Below are 23,207 nucleotides of genomic sequence, written 5' to 3'. Positions count from 1 at the left end.
AAAAAAAAAACATCAAGTGATTCTGATCTGGAACAGTTGGAATACAAGTGTCGCAGGCGGGAAAAGATACTTATCTAGGGATTTTTCTGTGTTTGCAAAAATCTCTCTATATACAGCGCCGAGCCTTCATCCCTCTATGATGGAAAGTGAAGAATACAAAGTAACAAGTGCATTGGATTAAGATTGCTGCAAGTCTGTAGTTTTTAAAGACCCTGTGGAGAAGTCCTTTTTTTGGAGAGAATTCCCAGTTATTGATCCGCCTTTATGCCTTGTTTCCACTGAGTGGCACGGTTCGGTACGCAATTTTTGCTATTTCCATTGTCAGAAGTTGTAAATGGTAATTCCGAACCCTACCGTACCAATTTTTTGGTACCCTTTCGTTGGGGTACCAAGCACATTAGTACCATACAAACAGGGTGGAGAAAATACTGTTGAGGTACTGTTGAGCTTAGGTTCTGTTGGCAGTGGAAACTCAAGCCTGATCAAGGTGTACCGAACCGTACCGTACTGCTCAGTGGAAACGAGGCATTAGACTCAATCACTAAGGTAGGGAGATGGTGCAGCAAGTCCTAGTAATTTCAAAATAAAGAAGTATATTATTGATGAAGAGCTTCGGTTACAGGTTTAGGAATATCCTGCAGTCACAGAACCCTGGAGCTCTGTAGATTGGATGTGTCAGCCAAATCGAACTCCATAGGCTGGATCTGTTGGCCAAATAGGGAAGACCAGTTTGTGGTCCTAGTAAAACCTACAGCTAATTGCTTCTAATTATATCAATAGTGTAATGAATATCTGAAGGTTATTTTAAAACCCAACATCTTTATGATGTGAACTGGAAATATGCAGTATTGCAAGGTTATCACAAAGTGTATACATCTGTTTTTTTGTTTTTTTTAAACATTTTAAGAATTTCTCTTAACTACACTGTATCTGAGCACTACAAACCAAACATGCTATTTAATTCATTTTTAATATTCAAAGCAAACTCACCCATCCATATCTCCATGTTTTATTTGACATACCTTTACACATGCGATCCATCCTTCAGTCTATTATGAATGCTGCAAGACTAATACACCTTACTAACCAATCCACGACCACTGACCCTCACTGCCAATCTCTTCACTAACTTCCCCAACCACATCATATAAAACTAAAAATACTAGTCACAACATAGCTACATACATCACCAACCTCATCTGCAGATATCGTCCAAATCATCCTCTCTGCTCCTTCCAGGACCTCTTGCTCTCTAGCTCCTTTGTTCTTTCCTCCCACACTCACCTCCAGGACTTCTCCATAGCCTCTCCCATCCTGTGGAACTCCCTGCCCCAGCATGTCCGGTCAGCTCCTACCCTGTCTGCCTTCAGGCGAGCCTTGAAAACTAATTTATTCAGGGAAGCTTACCCCACCTCCACCTAAGAACTGTACTTCACCTCCATCCAGATCATGCCCTGCAGCTGTTACCTTTTTTTTACCACCTCCTCCTCCCTTTTAGATTGTAAGCTCCATGAGCAGGGCCCTCCTATTCCTTCTGTACTGTAATTCTACTGTCCCCATTTATAGTGTAAAGTGCTGAGTAAACTGTTAGCATTATATAAATCCTAAAATCCTGTATAATAATAATTTCTGGGCGTGGCCATCTTAAATAAGGGCAGCGAGACCATCTGCCTTTAGCTTGGGCATGCAGGCAGGAGTGTGTGCTTTGATAAAAACCCTCACCCCCTACTGAAGTCTCCTGGCATGTATGACATAATTTGCCTAGACAGGAAAATAAGAAACTGAAAAAATGCAAAAATAAAAATTTAAAACAAGCAATTATTATTTACTTTCCTATCTGTTCACTAATTCTAGCAGTAGAAGGATTAAAAATAGTCAATGTTGATGTGGGACATTATTCCTTTATATAATTCATAGCAACTGATCAGCTTTTGGGTTGTTGTTGCTTGGCACATTATCACGGCCTTATGTACCGTGTGATTAAAAAATACACAATTCAGTGTACAATTCAGTTATAGGACTCATGTATCTCGGTTGCATGCACTTTAGAAGTCGATTAAAGAAGACTTAAAAATGTAGAGGAAAAATTAGCCTAGCTGTGAAAATTATTGAAACATGGGTGGCGTTCATAAAAGAATTGGTATTTTAGGACTTCTTGTCAAATTCTGAACTGTTTTGTTGTGCTTATTTGTGAGGGTTTATTGCAGTTGCTTTTGGTTTCCCAATTTAATGTTTGCAAGGCAATGTGCATCCAAAGAAATGTAGGCCAATGTATGGGACGATTAGCATTGGTGGTAAATAACAGAGCTCTGGATTATTATGTAGGACAGCCTTGTACAAATGAAAAGTCTAGTGTCGGGTGATAGTAGCAATCACTAGAGCTAGAGCTCTTATTAGTCAATGACTTGGAGGCCAAAGTGCTGGGAGAGGAATAAGGGGAATGTTTTTGTGGAACCATTAATAAGGGGGGGAAAAAAGTACACATATTTGGATGCCTTTTAGGTGACATCCAGAACTCTTAAGCAGTATAAATGAGTGGTAACTATGGTAGGAAAATATTAGCATTTGTGTAGTATATACTGATACAGTATAGTGAAGCACAACACTTATGTGAAGAATTATCAAGTCCATGCAAAACTGAATTCAAATAAATAAAAAAATTCAAAAATACAAAGTAGACATTTCAGCACCCAGTGCTCCGTGTTTCCAGAATTAGCCTCTCCTACTCATAATCAAATGCCCATCATCAATATAAGTATCGTGTGAGTGAAAAAATTCCTTTCCTGTGTTACTTGCTGTAATACTAGTTAAGGTGTTTTCACCTCATCCCCAAAATTAAATACCGATACAATATAGTGAAGCGCAACACTTATATGAAGAACTAACCTCAAGTGCATGCAAAACTGAATTTAAATCCATGAATAAAAAAATACAAGGAAAAACAGTCCAGCACCCAGTGCTTTGTGCTTTCAAAATGATCCTCTCCAAATCTTCATGCAACAAGTGCTTATCCACCACCAAATGCAATGCCTGGTCACCTCCCACAGAATAATCAAATGCCCATCATCGTTATCCAATTGAGGTCAGCCTTTCCTGGAGTAGTAGACCTCACTCCCTTCCACTCTGAAACTCAGGTCTGTCTCCTCCTAAGGATGGAGGAGCCGAGCCTGTGACGTCACGCCACCGACGTGCTCGGGATTGCGATAAAGATTCCAGTAAGTATTTTTAATAGTGGGGGGGATAATAAATCTACGTTATGCGGAGAGCACTATGGTGTTGCCCGTTTGCTCCTTGTAATATATGGTGGATGCAACAAGAGGAGACGGACCTTAGTCTAAGTGGAAGAAGGGAGTGAGCAGGTCTACTCCACGAAAGGCTGACATCAGTTAGATAATGATGATTGGCATCTGAATATTTTGTGGGAGGTGACCAGGCATTGCATTTGGTGGTGGATAAGCACTTGTTACATGAAGATCCGGTGAGGCTAATTGTGGAAGCGCAAAGCACTGGGTGCTGGACTGTTTTCTTTGTATTTTTGAACTTTTTTATTTATTGATTTGAATTTAGTTTTGCATGCACTCGAGGTTAATTCTTCACATAAGTGTTGCACTTCACTATATTGTATCGGTATTTAATTTTGGGGGTGAGGTGAAAACACCTTAACTACTATTACAGCAAGCAACACAGGAAAGGAATTTTCTAATTCGCACAATACTTATATTGTTTTTAGTGTGAGTTTTGTGGACAGGACCAAATCAAGTTAATATAACTAGCACCAACATCCCAGGTAGTCTGTAGTTTGAAAGGGTATGGGATACAGGATTTTTACGGTGCCTAGAAATGTAATAACACAAACCATTTTAATAAAAATTAAGACATTTATTCATCAAAAAAATGTATAAAAACATTCTGTACAACCATGTATTAACCAGTTCTCAATATGTTGAAGTGATATTCACTGCACTTTTGTTTCCAACCAGTTTCGCCGTTTCGGCTTCTTCAGGGAAACGTGTGAAGAATTCTACTATTGGATGAACAAAGATACAATGAAAATCAAATATAATGCTGTCAAGCAATCTTTTACAATTCTTAGTATGTGCAGTGTATAAAAAGTTCAAATACAAAAAACTATGACAATCAACCATGCAAAGGTTCCTATATTTGCTTCATACCTATTGGTTTATACAGGGTACTGAGGTTAAAAGAAATCAGAGTAGAGGCGAGTCTGTCACCCAGGGCCACCACGCACATCAGTGGCCTAGCGGAAACCTCCACAAACTGGATCCCCTGCAGAAGGGGATACAAGGCCAACAATCTCTATATAAATTAGACCTGTCTTAACTACGCATCAATTGCATTTCAATTTTTTTGTTAAATGTCTATATTTTTATTAAAATAACGTTTATATTGTTTTATGTTTACACTGCATATGTATCAAGTTGGGTAAAACATTATTATTGTGGCATTGCTGATTGCTTCAATATATTTGTGTAGTATAGGCGATGCCCAGACACTGTAGGTTGTAATAATGGAGCTCATCTGAATAATGTTTATGAAGTGCAGATCTAGATAATATTTAATTTTTTACCCATTATGAGGTCAGAACTTTTTTTGACTGCACAGATTTACAAGAGAAATACATATGAAGAAATGCTAGCTTTCCTGCCTGTCCTTTATTTGTCGAAATATGACCTTTTTACTAGATTTACTTGATTCTTACATGAACGATTTACTACATTTTCACGTTTTCCATGGCCTGTCTAGCTTTCTGATTCAGTTCTGCAATCCCATGCTGTTTGCCTGATATCTTTCTGCTTCTACAAAAAAACCAGGAAGTTACCATGACAACCAATCCAAATGACAAGGGTGGGGGAGGCGAGATGCATTCAACCTGCTGAGGAGCAAAAAAATAAAGACCTAGTCAGCCAGGAGAGAGGAAGCGGAAATCGGAACATTACAAATCTTGCTAGAGAAGCTTTTAGATTAAGCCCCTCATTGTTGAAAGCTGTACTGTGTGGTGGTCTTGGCACCCAGGCGTATTCCAGCTATTTGATTTCATTTTCAGTAGAAAATTTAAAGAGAACCTCTTTGTTATTGTAGAAAATATTTATACTTTCAGGTTCACACATTCTAAGCAGTTGGCGAGATGATATTTGGTTTATGTCTTCACAAATTTTTATACACTTGAATAAATTCCTTGTTCAAAATAAAAAAAAAAAAATAATAATTTAAGTGGAAAAAAAAATGATGGCTAACCATTTTATTACTGACCCACTGGTGGCTTTACCAATACTATTTAAAGCAGAACTCAAAGCAGATATGAAATACACAAATTGTGGCAGGCCATGTTTTCATTAGTTGGTAAATGTATTTTTTTTTTTAAATGGCAGCAATGTAAGTATGAGAATTTTACCTGGTATCTGTTGCAAGCCCCTGTACTGCAGAGCTCAAACGGAGGGAGTAGTAGTACAAAAAGTCAGAATTCATGCTAAGTAGGAGTTTGCTGACAGAAGGGAAAAACAGAGTGACCTACGAGTCTTATCAATCTGTCTCAGTGATACAGTAGGTTTGGGGCAAGACCAAGTTGTATTGTTTAACTGCAGTAGAGAAAAGTTTGGTCTCCTGCCTTGCCAGACAGTGCTGTGCTGTGTGGCAGAACTGCACTGCTCAAAAAAATGGAAGGAACACGTTCAATCTCAATGGGGAAAAATATCATGCTGTACCTATACTGATATGGACTGGGTAATGTTTGGAACGAAAGGATGCCACATCATTTTATGGAAATGAAAATGATCAATCAACAGAGGGCTGAATTCACAGACACCCCGGAAATCAACGTGAAAAAAAGATGCAGCATGCTAGTTATTTTTGCTGAAATTTCATTTCAGAAACTCAAAATGGTACCCAGTAGTTTGTATGGCCCCCACGTGCTTGTATGCATGCATGCCTGAGAACGTAAAGGCATGCTCCTAATGTGACGACGGATGGTGTTCTGGGGTATTTCCTCACTGATCCGGACCAGGGCATCACTGAGCTCCTGAACAGACTGAGGTGCCACCTGGTGGTGTTGGATGAACCAAAACATAATGTCCCATAGGTGTTCTATTGGATTTAGGTCAGGTGAGCGTGGGAGGCAACTCAATGGTATCAATTCCTTCATCCTCCAGGAACTGGCTGCATACTTTCGCCACTTGAGGCCGGGAATTGTCTTGCACCGGGAGGAACCCAGGATCCACTGCACCAGCGTAGGATCCTACAATGGGTTCAAGGATTTCATCCCGATACCTAATGACAGCCAGGGTGCCATTGTCTAGCCTGTAGAGGTCTGTGCGTCTCTCCATAGATATGTCTCCCTAGACCATCACTGACCCACCACCAAACTGGTCACGCTGAAAGATGTTACAGGCAGCATAACATTCTCCACAGCTTCTTCATACCCTTTCACGTCTGTCACATGTGCTCAGGGTAAACCTGCTCTCATCTGTGAAAAGCACAGGGTATCAGTAACGGACCTGCCAAATCTGGTGTTCAATGGCAAATGCCAATCGAGCTTCACGGTGCCAGGCAGTAAGCCCAGGGCCCACTAGAGGACGTCGGACCCTCAGGTCACCCTCATAAAGTCTGTTTCTGATTGTTTGGTCAGAGACATTCACACCAGTGCTGCCTTTCTCCTGGAATCTCCTCCATGTTCTTGAGACTGTGCTGGGAGATGCAGCAAACCTTCTGGAAATGGCACATATTGATGTGCCATCCTGGAGGAGTTGGACTGCCTGTGCAACCTCTATAGGGTCCAGGTATCGCCTCATGTTACCTGTAGTGACACTGACCCTAACCAAATGCAAAACTAGTGAAAAACAGTGAGGAAAAAATGAGTAGGTTAAAAAAAAAAAGTCAGTGGCCTCCACCTGTAAAACCATTCCTGTTTTGGAGGTTGTCTCATTGTTGCCCATCTAGTGCACCTGTTAATTTCATTAACACCAAAGCAGCTGAAACTGATTAACAACCCCCCTCTGCTACTTAACTGACCAGATCAATATCCCAGGAGTTTAATTGACTTTCTGCTATACCCTGATTAAAAAGTGTTCCTTTAATTTTTTTAAACGGTAGATTTAAAGTGGTTGTAAACTTCAGACAGGAAATATGAACAAAGCATATCCCTCTATAGTGTGTATTTGTCTTAATTAGGAGCACTAGGAGTCATTCCTATCTGTTGCTTCATTCCTCTGCCATTAGCACGAATCGCTTCTCACAAGTTTTCCTGACCTCAAGAGAACAATGGTGACAGGGGAAGGAGCTCCAGCTGATTGACCGCCTCAGCTCTGTTCCTGTGAGCTGTGTGTGGGGTGGGGGGTGTATGCCTTCTCTCCAATCAGCTCTCAGAGCTCTCCTCACTGAGCTCTGCAGAGTGTAGCTCTCTGCTCCTTTTTTTGTTTACTGAACTCTCTGGGAAGCTTAATAAATTCAGTACTTTGAACAGGTGTGGAGAAGAGGAGACTGCAGATTAACAGGTACAATTTATGTGGGAGGATTTATTTTATCTCTGTGTATGACCTGAGGCTAGTCACTTCACTGGGTATATGTAAGGGTTTACAAGCACTTTAAATCTCATAAATGGACAACTAGACATACAAGTCCTTTTGGCAGGTAAAATGGCTCCTATATATTTATATTATCCGTATATTTAGTGGTTGCCTGAAGTTGTGGAGAGAGCCAATGGTGCTTCACTGCTGCCTCAGCCAATGAGTAGGGAGGGAGAGTCCTGGACAGCAGAGTTTCTCATGCAACATCGCTGGATCGCAATGGGGCTCAGGTATTGGGGGGCTGCTGCACACTTTTTATCTTAATGCATAGAATGCATTAAGATAAAAAACCTTCAGCCTTTACAACCACTTGAATCTGTCCTTTAACGAGCCTCTTGCAATCCCATATACAACAGCATTCAGACTATTAAAGGCAGGGGCAGTACTAGGAGGCAGTTTGGGGCTCTCTTGGTTTTTACATTGCTAATTGTGAACATGCTTACAAGTGGGAAAATCCACAGATTACCAGATGATGCCTTTGTATTGCTCAATCATGGGTTGAGGGAGACTTGGTGACCCAAGTTCTATTGCTTTGTTGCAGCAGACAAGGTGAGGTCCTTGACCTGTGCTAGCAGCCTGGATGATAGGATTGGCTGCACACAATTACAAATCCTTTAACAATTCATGTATTTATCATTTTATAATTTTATGTGGAGTTCAGTTTTTTATTTAACAAAATGTACATCTTCGTAGCTACAGTTTGTTTATGTGTTCATTTTCTTCCTGATTTGCAGGCCACCCTTAAACAAATGGATGCTGTGACGAGCCGAAGCCTGAAAAGAAAATTTGAAGATGTTGACGTTGGCTCTCCTATTTCTACCCCAAAAGATTCAGATGATGAAATCTCAAACAGTGACAGTGCAGAAAGCTGTGACAGCATTAACGCTCCCACCACCACTGGACTTATCCGTAAGTTCCTTGAAACATAAAGCCTACTGCTGGCATACCACCATGTTCATGTAAATATCTCATCCAAATTTTCAGAGATCTTAAAGTCTGCTGGTCATCCCTGTGCAACAATGGTGGCCGTTTTTGTGATGGAAGCAGTTATTCAGAAAATACAATTATTTGGGCCTGTGACATTCTTTTGTGCAGCATACCCCAGTGATTTCACTAGTCCCTCCTTGATAAATAGGTCTTTTTTATTAAGTGGGAAATAGTCATTTTTAACAATTGCTTGGTAATGCAAATTTAAAAGTACCCAATGCAGCTGCAACATTTTCTGATTTAATTGTAATCTGTATATATTTAAATCCCACTTTTATTAAACACTTGACATTAATATTTTTATGCTTTGTATGTAGTAAGTGCAATAGTGGGTCAGTTCTAGGTTATAAAATCAGGACTGTAAATAAAAGTGATCTTACTTGACGGCTGAAAGTATTACCATTTATCTTCCAAGTAACACTGAGCTCAGGTAATATAATGAATTACTTTTATCAGTCCCATATCTAATATTTGTACCTTTTTTCTAAGAAGGTAAAAGAAAAATTGTGTAAACCCTAGCCGCAGTATCAAACCTTATACCATGTATAATTGAAAACACCAGGACAGTTGCTATATAGTTTTCTGCATTAGTTAAAGCACATTTTTTTTGAAGCTGCTTATAAATTGGCATTGGGTACGATGTTTTGGGTTTAGCTGTGATATAGACTGCACCCAGTACTCTTCATCACAGGGATCCTCAAACTACGGCCCTCCAGCTGTTGCGGAAATACACGTCCCATGAGGCATTGTAAAACTCTGACATTCACAGACATGACTAGGCATGATGGGAATTGTAGTTCCTGAACAACTGGAGGGCCATAGTTTGAAGACCCCTGGTATCATATCTTCTGGGGTGCACACTCTTACCAATGCTGCACTAGGGTCAGTAGGATCAGCACAGAGGTCAGTCAGCTGCACTCTTCCTCATGTGTGCCCATTGCATTTCAAAAGTCACAAGTGGAGCTTCAGCGCTCGAGTATACATACATGTGATATTCATTTGAATGTGATGCTTTAAAAGTTCCAGCTCAAAATTCAGAAATGCTTCATAACGAATGCTAGAAGCAAACCATGTGCAATAGACCTAGGAGGACACAATGTGGTTCTTAGGCTGAACATTCAGAATGTAGCTATCCCTTAAATAAACTATATATTAACCACGTCAGCCCTGGAAGATTTGCCCCCCTTCTTGACCAGGCCATTTTTTGCGATACAGGGCTGCGTTACTTTAACTGACAAGTTCGAGGTTGTGCAACGCTGTACCTTTTTTTTTTTTTTTCCCCCACAAATAGAACTTTCTTTTGGTGGTATTTCATCACCTCTGTGGTTTTTACTTTTTGCGCTGTAAACAAAAAAAAAAAGACAAAACAATTTAAAAAACAAAAAAAAAAATTCTGGTATAAAACATAGCCAAAAAAAAAAATGAAAAAAATCTAATTTCCTCATCAATTTAGGTCAATATGTATTCTGCTACATATTTTTGGTAAATAAAATTCCAATAAGTGTATATTCATGGGTTTGCACAAAAGTTATAGCGCCTAAAAACGATAGAATATTTTTAATTATTTTTTATTTTTAATTATTTTATTTTTTACTAGTTATGGGGGCGATCAGTGACTTATAGCTGGACTGCAATATTGCGGTGGACACTAACTGACTTTTTGGGGACCAGTGACACTAATGCAGTGATCAGTGCTAAAAAAATATGCACCGTCACTGCACTAATGACACTGGCAAGTAAGGGGGTTAACATCAGGGGTGATCAAAGGGTTTTAATGTGTGCCTGACCAGTTCTTTACTACTGTGGGGAAGGTGCTTGTTCTAGGAGAAGGCATGGATCGATGCTTAGCAGAGACACCAGATCCATGTCTTCTGTAGTGACAGAACGGCGATCTGCCTAGATTACATAGGAAAACCGCCATTCTGCCTGTGTACCGAAGCATTGGCAGTCTGCCATACTTGCCAATCAGCTCCCAATTTGTCTAACTACAGCGAGAGCAGACCGCCGACGGGGGCGCGCGCCCCAAACCCAGAAGTGCAGGCTAATGTACCTAGTACATGATCCTGTGCAGGAGAGCCGCGTTGCCACCGTATATCTACAGTATACAGTCAGCAAGCGATTATATTTTTGGATGTCTATGCTATAAATTGTGTAAAAAAATAAAATAATGGAATTTGTAAAATACAAGAAAATAATTATTGCTTACTCAATACAGTTTTTAGGCAATTTTTTCTTTTTTTTTACTTTACAGGCTGATGGGCCTCAGCCCACTTGCCTATATTATGCACCATTCTAGTGGCAAAAGGTGTTACAATATAGAGTCATCAAGACAGTCAGATTGTTGGGTAGGTAGTGATAGCCTCCAAGTTTCTCTCATCACAGGCTTTCTTTAAAATGTGATAAACCGTGAAGGATGTGTCTCCACTTCTCTAAACATAGACACCATGAGGGCAGCTGTCTTTGCCAAAGACCAAATTGAATGTTTTTCCTCAAGACACCTCTCCAAAAATAACATTGTCCTTAGTAGTCACTGGCTTGCAACTAGCATATGACAAGTAAAGTTAAGTGAAAGGAAAATATCCAGAACCTGCTGCACCTCCTTGAATTCTTTATTCAAACTTCATTGAATTATAAAAAAAATCACAGACCGTGCAAGAACAGAACATGCTAAATGCATTTCACGCTATAGAGCGCTTGCTCTGCTCCTTTTGTATTAGGATCTTTTCGTCTTATATGTACTGCTCATACAGATGAGACTAGTTGGAGCGGCTCAGCATTGTGTGGCAAGTAAAGTTAAACACCTGATTTGCATACTTGCTCCAGGTCAGCAACCCAGGAAGTTTTAAAGCCCTTTTTATCTTGAACCCAGTAGTTTCCTTACAGAATTAGTAATTCACTGATTTTAGCTGGTTGGCTGAAAGTTACTGTTTAAAGTATAACTAAAGGCAAAACCTTTTTTTTTTTCCTTTTGGAGTACAGAGGGATTAGAATGCTTGTCAGTTTTTATTGCTGACTGTGCCTCCCATTAGGGAGTTTCACCCTCCTTTTTTGTCCTGTTTACCATTATCAATAAAGTAAAAGAAAATCCCACATTTTGGGTTGTCTCCAGAATAATAATCTAGAATTGAATGTCCACCCTGAAACATTCATTGATATGTTTAATACTTCCCAAGTACTATGCAAAATATAGAAACGACCCCCTTATGGTAGGACTTTAAGGGTAACAAAAATACCTAATTTATCAGAACATGTAAAAGCATAACAGGAAACAAAATTACATAAAATAATTGATAAGAACTGCTGAATATTCCGTGGATAAACCCTGATTTATTGTATGTGTGGGTCCTCTTCATCCCACAACAATGTCTTTCATCAGGGATAGGTAGCGGACAAGTGCTGATTATTTGTTCTTCAATATAATTAACAGCAGTAAAAATTTGATGTAATCATAGCACCACAACTGCAGTCTAAAACATTGGAAAGCATACATACCATAAGACAATCAATGACACCAGGTTCAGCCATTTTTAAGTCTAAAAACAATGTCCACCATTGCCAATAGGTGAAACCACCCCGCTGGCCCCCCAAGGTTAGACCCCAAGCACATCCCTCACACTGGGATCACTGAGCAGCCAATCTAAGTGCATTACGAACGCTGGATCACAAGGATCTGAGATGAAAGAAATAATGCATATATGTAAGTAGGAATAACTAGGAGCTCTAGTGTTTTTACCCATTGGCAATGGTGGACATTATTTTTAGACTTAATGGCTATACCTGGTGTCATTCATTGTCTGATGGTATATACTCTTTAGAACTCATTTGTGGTGCTAGGATTACATCAAATTTTACAAATGTTAATTATATTGTAGAACAAATAACCTGCACCTCTCCTCTACCTACCTCTAATGAAAGACATTATTGTGTCTGATACACATTGGGATGAAGAGGAACACACAATTTCACCAAATCAGAGTTTATTTACTGAATATTCAGCCGTTCTCAATTATTTTATGTAATTTTGTTTCCTGTTATGCTTTTACGTGATCTTATAGGGACACTGGTTTTGGTGACCTGGGGATTCCCAAGGAATTCCCTTAGTTTGCAGGGGTTTCCTCGTACTACCTGTTTGGTTAAGGGACAGGAAGTGAGGGGAAATCTGCACAATGGGACACAGATGGTGGAAAAGAAATATGGCAGGGGTATAACCCTCCCTTGCTCTATCCAAAATGTAAAAAGTTCTACTTTAAGATTTGTGAAAGCATGTTCCTTTTTTTTTCTTTCTTTAATGTTAATTTGAAGACTTTGTACATTAGAGCTAATGGTGCTTTGTATCGAACAAGATTTTTTGTAAATTTACTCAAATATATTTCCAATATATATCTGTGTCTGTTCAGCGACATCCATCTTGAAGAGGCAAAAACTCCTGAGACAGAAGAATGTGCGCTTCGACCAGGTGACTGTATACTACTTCTCCCGGCGACAAGGTTTCACCAGCGTGCCAAGCCAGGGGGGCAGTTCCCTGGGCATGGCACAGCACCACAATTCTGTGCGAAAATATACCCTGTGTGAATTTGCACAGGAACAGGAAGTGACACATCGAGAAATCTTACGTGAGCACTTGAAGGAAGAGAAGCTTCACACAAGAAAAATGAAGGTGAATGTCTTGTCTTGTCCTTGTATCTGTTAACTGGTAGCCATTCATAATTTCTAAGCCTAGATGATCCTGTATAGAAGTGTTTGAAGGGAGATAGTTTTTGCCCAAAGCTTTGTAGCATAATAAAACTCAGTACTTTTTGCATCTGCAACAAGAACTGTTCTTCCTTCAATCATTCTTATCAACAAGGCACTTTGATATCAACATATGTGAAGTACAGTGTGACAAAAATGTCCCAGATATGTCAGTGCCTTACAGCCTATTTTAGTGTATTGTTCGCAGAAAACAGAAACCTTCACATAACAATGTCCTTAACCGTCTTAGGCTAGCTCACCTAGCAGTATGTGTTTTGGAGTGTTGGATAAAACTTGTCACTATAGGGTGTACATACAAACTCTCTATGTAGGTTAAGGTTCGAAGAAGAATTGAATACAGGACCCCACCTTTGCAGGGTCACCAATCCAGCAGTCTGAGGCCATTCATCATCGTGATGTACTTATTGAATTAACAGAAAATGCTCTATTCATGTCCCTCTTTTACCATATTCTAAGATTTGTTTCTCATTACCAAATTGCTTTTATTTCAGAATCTGATAGTTGCATTTTAATTATGGACATGGAGCTCCATACTGACAGCCTAGGCATCTTTCAAGGTGCAGCCAGAGGAAACTTAAGGCTGTTGTATTTTAAATGCACTTGCATCACCTTCACAGCCTCCTTCTCTCTTGTCCCCCTTGGGTTGTATGATGAAACCTCCCTTTGGAGAATTATGATCTGTCTGTTATCATTCTAGTTCTCAAAATAGCCCCATGCTGTAACTTACACATGCCTCCCCCACCTCCCTCCCGTTATGCAATCATTTTTTTCCTGCTAGTGTTTGGTGCAATTTAGGTATAAAATTAAATTAAACCAAACCAATTTACTATTTAAGTTGATGGAGCAGCAATACTGGAGCCAAAGGGCACAGTTAATACCAATATACTGCAATGCAAATGTAGAAAAAAAGAGCCTATAGTGTACTGATGATAATCTGTGTGCTATTATACTGACAAACCTATGAGAGGCTACTAAATCTTAACCTAAATAAGTTTGGACTAAATTTAAAATGCTATACAGAAACTTACTAAATGCACATTTTTTTTCTTAGTTTTGGATGGAGTGGACAGGGATCAGATCGCTTTTTAGTTTTTATTTCCGTTCCACTGTTAAGGAGATTCGCCCTATTTGTCCTGTTTACAATTATCATTGAAAATAAAAGAAAAACCCAAATTTTGGGTTGTCCCCAGAAAAATAAGAGCGAAAATTCTTCCAATAGGGACACTGGTTCTGGTGACCTGGGTATCCCCAAGGAATTCACTTATTTTGCTCCCTTAATCTATCCAAAATGGGGGGAAAACGTTTTGTCTATAGTTCTACTTTTTTAAACCAACTTAAGGCTGAGTCAGAAAAATACAAAAAGTTTCAAAAAATATATATATACCCCTGGTTCTGACTTATCTTGTCCTTTTTTATCTTTATACATTATTCCAACTCATAGCTTCATAACTTGTTTATATGGGTAATTATGTAATAGGAAATTAACCATTTATCTCTTACATTGACAACCACTGCTATAAGCAGTATATAGGATCCTTACATCCTCAAACAGCTGCAAATAATGCTCAGTCCCGCCACTCCACTACAGACTAATGCGATCCATTTGCTGCACATCAAGTCCCAATAGGCCACAGCTTGGGCACCAGGGGCTTGGTGCCTTATTTTCCCAGGAAGTGTTAACACCACCTCAAATGGTTTCTTGCATTATTTTGGGAACCATAACCCATGTGGTAAAACATTTGTAAATTGATGTTACTTTCAAAATGCCACTAAAATCAATAATGTATGTAGTCAATTTAGCAGATTAATGGAACAATGCTTTAAATGAAAAAATAAATCAGTTTATGATCATTAGTTTAAAAAAAACGAAATAAAAATGAATTTGCAATTGCAAAGCAACAAATTATATTTTTCTCGAAAGCCACATTTTTTTCTTAAATGAAAATGTCAAAGGTTTCGGCAATGCAAATTACATACTGTATGAAGTCTGCTTAGCACTATTTGCGTTTTAGATTGTGCTTTTGCGTGGTAAGTTTGAATGTGGTTTTAGTACAAACCTTTTAGTTTAGAAAAAGATACTATTTATGCTATTCCCTGTATCTTAACAGTCATACATATGTGAAGAATTTAACAGCCACCCATTTTACTTAGAATTTCATAGTGTTGTTATTCTCATTCTTAAACGGAACAGACAGAGATGCAAAATAATTCTTATTTCTTTTTTGAAGTGTTTAAGGTTAAATGTAAAAAAATGGCAATGCCTCTTTAAGCTGTTTACATGTGATTTCTCATGTCTGTTTTGTTTTACTGCCTGCCGATGCTCTAATATACCTGGTTGATCCTGCCTGTGCTGTTCTGTCAGATTAGGGAACCCGTCAGATCAGCGAACAGAATTGACTTTCCATCAGCTGACTTACTAAAAATACTGACTGCGTATGCGTTCCACCGTTAGCAAGTTTGATCTGACAGAACACCTGCAGTCAGAAGGCTGCAGGGGACATCTTGTTACTCCCAGCCGAGTCTTGAGTTTCAGACTCATTATAGCAATAAAGTGAGCATAAATGTTTATACAGTATTTTGAAACTTGTAAGACTGTTTAAGGATTGCATTTGAAAGGCTATAAGTTTGACCCTGAGCAGTGCAGGGTGTACCAAGATGGCAGTCGCCACCTTCTGACTGCAGGCTTTCAAAATTAAACATCAAAACAGTCCCACGGGTTTCAAAATACTGTAAATAAAGCATATATGCTCATTTTATTGCTATAAGTCTGTAATTCAAGACTTGGCTGGGTGTAACGATGTCCACTGCTGCCTTCTGACTGCAGGTGTTCTCTCAGATTAGCAAACCTGCTAGCGGTGGAATTCATGTGGAGTAACATGCGCAGTAAGTATTTTTGGTAGGTCTGCTGATGGAACGTCGCTTCCATTCACTGATCTGATGGGTTTGCTAATCTGGTAGAACACTGCCACTGCTACTAGTAAACTGATAATGGTAGCATGGCAGTCATACCATGCTACTGTAGTCAGTTTACATCTTGTCATCCCCGTAAAGATACTATTGCACCTGTATCTACCAATGCCAGTTCAAAACAGGTCTTTGGATTGCTGTACATCCAAGAGCGAGTACCTGATCTGCATTTTGGAAGCTGGACAAACTGTAAAAAAATCTTTTTTTTTTTTTTTTTTTCAAAAAACAAGGTTCACTGCCTATTTAAGCTTGATTTTGTCTGTTGAATTTGGCTATTCAGAAGGGTTACAACCACTTTAATATATCCTATCATTCGTATATTCCCAACCTGACTATCTGCTAGTTTTTGTGTATTCTGGGGTTCTTTAGTATTTTCATTTTTTCTACCTGCAATACACTTATCACATACCATATCTCCTCCCCCCCCCCCCCCCCCAAATAATGTCCCACTATGCCCTTGTGCTTGCCCCGCCATGGGGTTTTGTTCTACAGTTTTGTCCACTAAACAAAGTTTTGGCTTTTTGCTTCTCTCCATTGGCAGCTGACAAAAAATGGTACCATAGAGTCCGAAGAAGCTGATGGTCTCACCTTAGAAGATGTGTCAGACGAAGATATAGATGTAGATAGTGTAGAAGTAGATGACTACTTCTTTCTTCAACCATTACCAACTAAAAGACGTCGAGCTCTGCTCAGAGCAGCTGGAGTACATCGTATTGATGCTGAGGAGAAGCAGGAGCTTCGTGCCATCCGTCTCTCCAGAGAAGAATGTGGATGTGATTGCCGCCTATTCTGTGATCCAGAAGCCTGTCCATGCAGTCAGGCTGGGATCAAGTGTCAGGTAGGTTATTGGAGTCTGCTTTTAAGGTATTGAATACAGAAGGAAAACAAAGGCGCTGTTATTTTACTGGACATTCTAAAATTTTTGCGTAAGCCTCCTTTCTGCCTTGCTGTATCTTTAATGTGGATCTCCTTTGTCATGTAGAGGCAGCATTCAAAACATTGCACCTACTGAAAATGACTGCCAGAGCTAAATAAAGTTGACTTTTTTGTGCTTTAATTTGGCATTCTGCAGTACCTATGTAGCTGTCACTGAGCAAACTTTTTACACAACAAAGCATATGCTCATAAAGGGAAATTGTAAGTGTACTAATGGGGAGTGCAAAATGTATGCACAATGGTGGATTTCTGCTTTCGATTAACATAAGTCATCACTTTAAGATCCAATCACACATTTGCAGGTACAATGGTAAACGTGTATTTCTCTATCGCTCATTGACAGACGTAGTCCTCGGTGATACAGCACCTTCGGGTTATGTTGCCTCCACAGGAGTAGGACTAGACAGGAAATAAAATGCTCTGGCCACACCCTAGGGGCAGTCCCAGAGGGTATATCCTCTCTCTCTCTCTGCCTCAGCAAATCAGTTTTTTTCTGTCTAGTCAGGAGTAAGGACCTAGATACCTTGCTGGGATCTTCGGTCCTGGCAGGATTTTTTTCTTAGAAAATAATTTTTTAAGACGGCTTTTTTTCTCCAGTGTTCCTGTGAGATCTTCAAGCAAGAAAGCTGAACTGGGCGACGGGCTGGATGTTGAGATCCAGTGGTCACCCCAGTTCAGCCTACGAGCGCGTGCAGGCCATAGCTCCGCGCTGGGTCGGCCGCGACATAGTCCCACTGGACGGGGACTGACCCTGCGAGTTAAACGTCTCGCTGAAACGCCAAAGACCATGAGTCACGGCGCCCGTATTGGTCGACAGCCCTCCTACCTCGGTGGAGAGGGGTACTGTCAGGAGTTGGCGCCCGCCTGGTTCCGGTATGGTGAGTAGTATGTTCCCCCTTTCCCCCTGACGGGTCTTGTGGTGAACGCGGGCCCCTCTCTGTAATGGTAAGGATGGGTTCCCCTCTATCCTACATGTCACAGATCCCCCTAATTGAGTGTGATTTTTGTGTACAAGAAGCCAGGAGGCTTGGTTTGGGAGCTGACAATCTAATTGTAAAGATGTGTAAATGATTGTAGTCAGTGGCAGTACTAGAACTTTAATGTGATAGTATAAGGTATCCTACCTGTCAGTAGCCACAGGGCGATGTCTATACATGTATACTGCATTCCAGATCATTCCTCCAGCTAAGCAGCGGTCCGCATACGGCCCGCTAGGGTCCGGTACCTCCGACCACGCTGACCACCATGAGGGTGAAGGGTTGTGAGGCCGAGATCCTTCTGCAGACATGCCGCTATTCTGTGCAGGCCGCCGCCATTGTCTGGTAGATCGCACGAGGCCGCCATTTTGGTGTAGCCTCGTGTATCCAGCATGGGGGCGGCCATGTTTGAGATGACTCAAACACCTCATGGAGCCAGGGGGAGGAGCCGGCAGGCGTGTTAAGGGGCGGAGCCGCCTCTTTTACCCAGGAAATAGGGCCAAAGACTTCCTGTCTGTAACAAGACAAGCACTGAGCAAGCTGATGAAAACTTCTGTGCATCAGGGATGAGCCTTGGGGTCTGTCTCTCTCTCTGTGGGGTCCAAAAAGGCAGGTAACACTGAGGGGCGCTGTTGCGACTGGGGGACAAAAAAAAAAAAAAAGTTTTTTTTTACTTTGTCATTTTTTGTCGCTGGCAAGTGTCTTGTATAATCATTGACCCTGCCGCATAGGTATCCCCACCTGATCCCCTCAAGGTGGCCGCAGGACCCTCCAGTACCCCACTTGTGTTTTAATGCATTATCGGCAATTTTGGAGTCTTTGGTATCCCGGGTGGAGGTGGCCTGTCAGGGACGGGGGTCAAGTAGCGACCCCCGCCTACCCCTATTGTTGATCAGATACTTCAGATACGGATTCGGAACTGGTCAATGCAGTTGCAGGTCCCTCTTAGGGGGCTGTTGTCTCAGGTAATATCTCCTCAGCAGTGAGGAGCACGTTTCTGCCTCCGCCATAGCACAAGAGTGGTGGATGCACTAGTTGTGTCCGTCCGGGAAACCTTTAGTCTTGAGGTTACACCGGCAGAGGTAGCTGAGACTGAGATTCCTTTTTGGTACTTGTTAGCCTACCAAAAGGGCGAAGGATTTTCCTTTACCCAAATGGGGTCGTTTTGAAACGAACCCCTGTTATTTCCAAACGCATGGCTAGGTGCTATCCGTTTGAGGAATTCCTCTTTATAGGATAGACGGTACCACCTGCTGTCTTGCCACAGACTGTTAGGATAAAAAGACCTCGTAACTAACGAGGACCTTCCTTTTCTGCTCATATAGAGTTGTTCGTTCCGCGAGGGCGGGCGATAAGGCGAAACCCTCCAAAGCCCCTTTAGAGGGGTTTCAAAGGGCGCTGGTCGGGTAAACAAAGAGTCCGGCTCAGCCAAGCCTGAAGAATATAGCCTGATGCGCCCCTACCCATCTCTGGGGTGGGGGGGGTGTCTTCACCGGTTTCTGGAGGACACAGGATCGAGTTTCGATCACTTCCACCGGTGCGATTCTGCCCTTCTAACATTGAACGGTTTCAGGGGTTCTATTCGAACCTATTCACAATGCCCAGGAAAGAGGGCAAGGTGCGTCCAAATCTGGACTTGGGAAGAAATGGAGTCCATCCGTACAGTGGTGGCCTCCCTGCATAAAAGAGATTTCCTGGCGTCCATAGACATATAGGATGCCTATCTTTATATCCCCATCATCGCAGGACATCAGCGTTTTTTCGCTTTCCCAAAGATCATCCCTGGTTCCCACCAGGAGACTGAACTATCTGGGCCTAAGGTTGGATACATCCTGGGCAAGAGAGTTTCTCCTTGCTGGGAAACTCTAGAAGGTTCAGTCAACGATTCGGATGTTGCTGTCCGTCAATTGGCTGGGACTGATGGTGGCCTTCTTAGAGGCAGTACCGTATACCCAGTCTCATACCCGAATTCTCCTGAAGCAGATTCTTTTTTAATGGAATCAGAATTCCGATTCCCTGGACAATCGGATCCGGTTGAGCGAGCGGACCAGGAAGTCTCCGATGCTCAACCAGGGGAAGTCATTTCTTCCGATAGTATCCAGATTACCAATAAGGGTATCGGAATTGAGAGCGATCAGATTTTGTCTGATTTACTGGATCGAGCAGCCCGATTCGGATCCAATCGCATATGGCCTCTTCATCCAGAGGTTTTTTCCCTAGCTGTCCCTTCATTGGGACATCCCGGATGTGGATCTGTTGGCACCTTGGCCTAACAGGAAGGTGCAGAGGTTTGTAGCTCGCGCCACGATCCTCTAGCGGACGCAGCAGAAACGCTGATCGCCCCGTGGGGGCAGTATCAGCTACGGCATGCCTTCCATCCTCTCAAGTTGCTGCGGGAACTTCTTCGCAGGATAGAGGTGGAGGGAATTCCAGTTATTCTGGAAATTCTGGATTGACCTCGTCAAGCCTGGTACGCCGACTTGGCGAGGCTAGTCGCGGACGCTCCTTGGAGACTTCCTCTCAGGGAGGATTTGCGGTCTCAGGGACCGATCTTCCATCTTGCTTTACAGTCGCTGGCTTAATGGCCTGGCCATTGAGACCCAGGTACTGAAGGACAAGGGAGTGTCAGCTTCAGTTATTCCTACCTCCAGTTAAAGCAAGGAAAGCGACTTCCAGCACATGGAAGTCTTATATTGCATGGTGTGAATCTATTGGATTTTCCCCACATACCTATTCGGTGACCCGAATTTTGGTCTGTCTGCAACAAGGGGTTGAGCAGAAACTATCCTTGAGCACGATCAAGGGTCAGGTTTTCGGCGTTAGCAATCTTCTTTCAAGAAACCTTTGGCTAATCATTCCTTGGTGCGGAATTTCATCCAGGGGGTGCGACATCTGGCTCCGTCAGTGCGCGCACCCTTACCGCCTGGTATCTTAATTTAGTGTGGTCGGTTCTTCAGAAACTTCTCTTTGAAGATATTAGGGAGATTCCCTTGCTTACATTCCCAGAAGGTGGCCTTCTTGGTGGCCATTACTTCTCTACGTAGGGTGTCAGAACTGGCCGCATTATCCTGTCGTTCCCCAGATCTGGTGGTTCATAGGGATAAGGTGGTTCTTCTTCCGAATCCATCCTTCCTTCCTAAAGTGGTTTTCGTAAGACGGACTCACTTTTTGTGATCACGGATAGCCCTTGAAGGGGGTTGCCTGTGTCTGCCGCGACCATATCTACATGGATCAGTCAGACGGTGGTACAGGCTTATTCTATTAAGGGTCGGAATCCTCCGTTCCCTGTTAGGGCGCACTTCACTCGAGCGCTCAGTACTTCCTGGGCCTTTCGCCATCAGGCGTCAGTGGTCCAGGTATGTAAAGCGGCCACCTGGTCGTCGGTACATACCTTTACAAAATTTTATAAAATTGATGTGATGGCATCGGCGGATGCCTCATTTGGCCGCAAGGTTTTGCAGGCCGCAATTTGAGGAGACCGGTGGTCTACCTCAAGGGTTTTTTTCTGTTTGAAATTTTTTTTGTTGAGTCTCATCATTAAGGATGAGCATTGTAAACTTCTAGTTGGCACCGGTTGGGCCTTCTAGATTTGGATTTAATTTCCATTTTCCCACCCCTCATTTGTGATACTGCTCTGGGACTTCCCGAAGGTGCTGTATCACCGAGGACTACGTCTGTCAATGAGCGATAGAGAAAAATGGATTTTTGTAAAATCTTACCGTAAAATCCTTTTCTCTTAGCTCATTGACAGACGTAGTACCCGCCCCTCTGTTTTTTTTGAGTTGGGTTGGGTTAAATTCTCTAAAGACTGCTTTTATGACATAACTGATTTGCTGAGGCAGAGAGAGAGAGGATATACCCTCTGGGACTGCCCCTAGGGTGTGGCCAGAGCATTTTATTTCCTGTCTAGTCCTACTCCTGTGGAGGCAACATAACCTGAAGGTGCTGTATCACCGAGGACTACGTCTGTCAATGAGCTAAGAGAAAAGGATTTTACGGTAAGATTTTACAAAAATCCATTTTTTGTGCTATTGCGTTGCCTTGCACATGACAGTCGCACAAAAGTGCACCCACCTTTTTTTTTTTTATCTCATTGCACTGCAGCGCATGCCAATAAGTTACCAAGTGGTATGATTTGGCACATGTGCTTTGTGTGGTTTGATTGGGGTGCCATTGTGAATGAACAGCACCACAGCTGACCTGAAAGAAATCAACATTGGGCATGGGCTCACGTTGCGCAAGTGTGAACATGTAGGATTTCATTATATTATATTTAGGATTTCATTAAAATAACATTTTAAGTACTCCCTTTTTAGCCTGTAAATTTAAAATATTGCATTTTATATTTTTTTTAAGCCAGCAGGTGGAGCTATTGGCTGCTTTTCATGGCCAGATGTTATTTCAATACAGCCTATTTACAGAGATCAGTGGTAGGGATGGGCAAATCTTCCCGGTGTCCTGTCAGAATATCACTACTCATCAGAACATGTAACGGAAGGGACGTTCTCTGTGAAAAATGCTTACTGCGCATGCGCCCCAACATGGCCGCTATGCGGTCCAATGGGTTTGCTAATCTGATAGAACATAAAGGCAGTAGCGGGCATCTTCTTACACCCAGGCTATTCTTCAATTTCACACTTATTTTACCTGTAAACTCACCTTATATCCTGCAATACAAGATTCCATTTTTATTATTCTAGTATATACAGTGACAAACCTGCGGCAGAAGGTGGCGACAGCCATCTTAGTACACCTCGCACTGCTCAGCGCCAAACTGATTATACAGTGAAATAGTCTATTTTAGTATATAAGGTGAGTTTACTGCTAAAATACGTGTGAAATGTAAGACTTCGCTGGGTGTAAGAAGATGTCGGCTGCTGCCTTCATGTTCTGTCACATTAGGAAACCTATTGAAACGCGTAACAGGGCATGTTGGAACGCATAGAGCATGCGCAGTAAGCAATTTTGTTTGCAACATCACTTCCGTTGCATTTTCTGATGGGTAGCG

The 23,207-nt window shown here is 41.6% G+C and overlaps 1 protein-coding gene across 2 annotated transcripts in view; it reads left to right on the top strand.

Moving 5' to 3' along the window:
• Nucleotides 1-23,207, top strand: part of CSRNP2 (cysteine and serine rich nuclear protein 2) — a 71,584-nt gene that overhangs the window by 40,904 nt on the left and 7,473 nt on the right. For both annotated transcript variants that reach the window (XM_082246601.1, XM_082246602.1), the window contains exons 2-4: nucleotides 8,315-8,489; nucleotides 12,965-13,224; nucleotides 16,828-17,124. In XM_082246601.1, coding sequence (XP_082102727.1) covers nucleotides 8,330-8,489; nucleotides 12,965-13,224; nucleotides 16,828-17,124 — 717 coding nt within the window. In that variant the 5' untranslated portion in view covers nucleotides 8,315-8,329. The remainder of the gene's footprint in view (nucleotides 1-8,314; nucleotides 8,490-12,964; nucleotides 13,225-16,827; nucleotides 17,125-23,207) is intronic.

This window comes from Pelophylax lessonae (genome assembly GCF_965119305.1).
Source record: "Pelophylax lessonae genome assembly, chromosome: 2".
Lineage (NCBI taxonomy): Eukaryota > Metazoa > Chordata > Amphibia > Anura > Ranidae > Pelophylax > Pelophylax lessonae.
The sequence above is the reverse complement of the archived record's forward strand: the minus strand, read 5'-3'. Positions and strand labels throughout refer to the sequence as shown.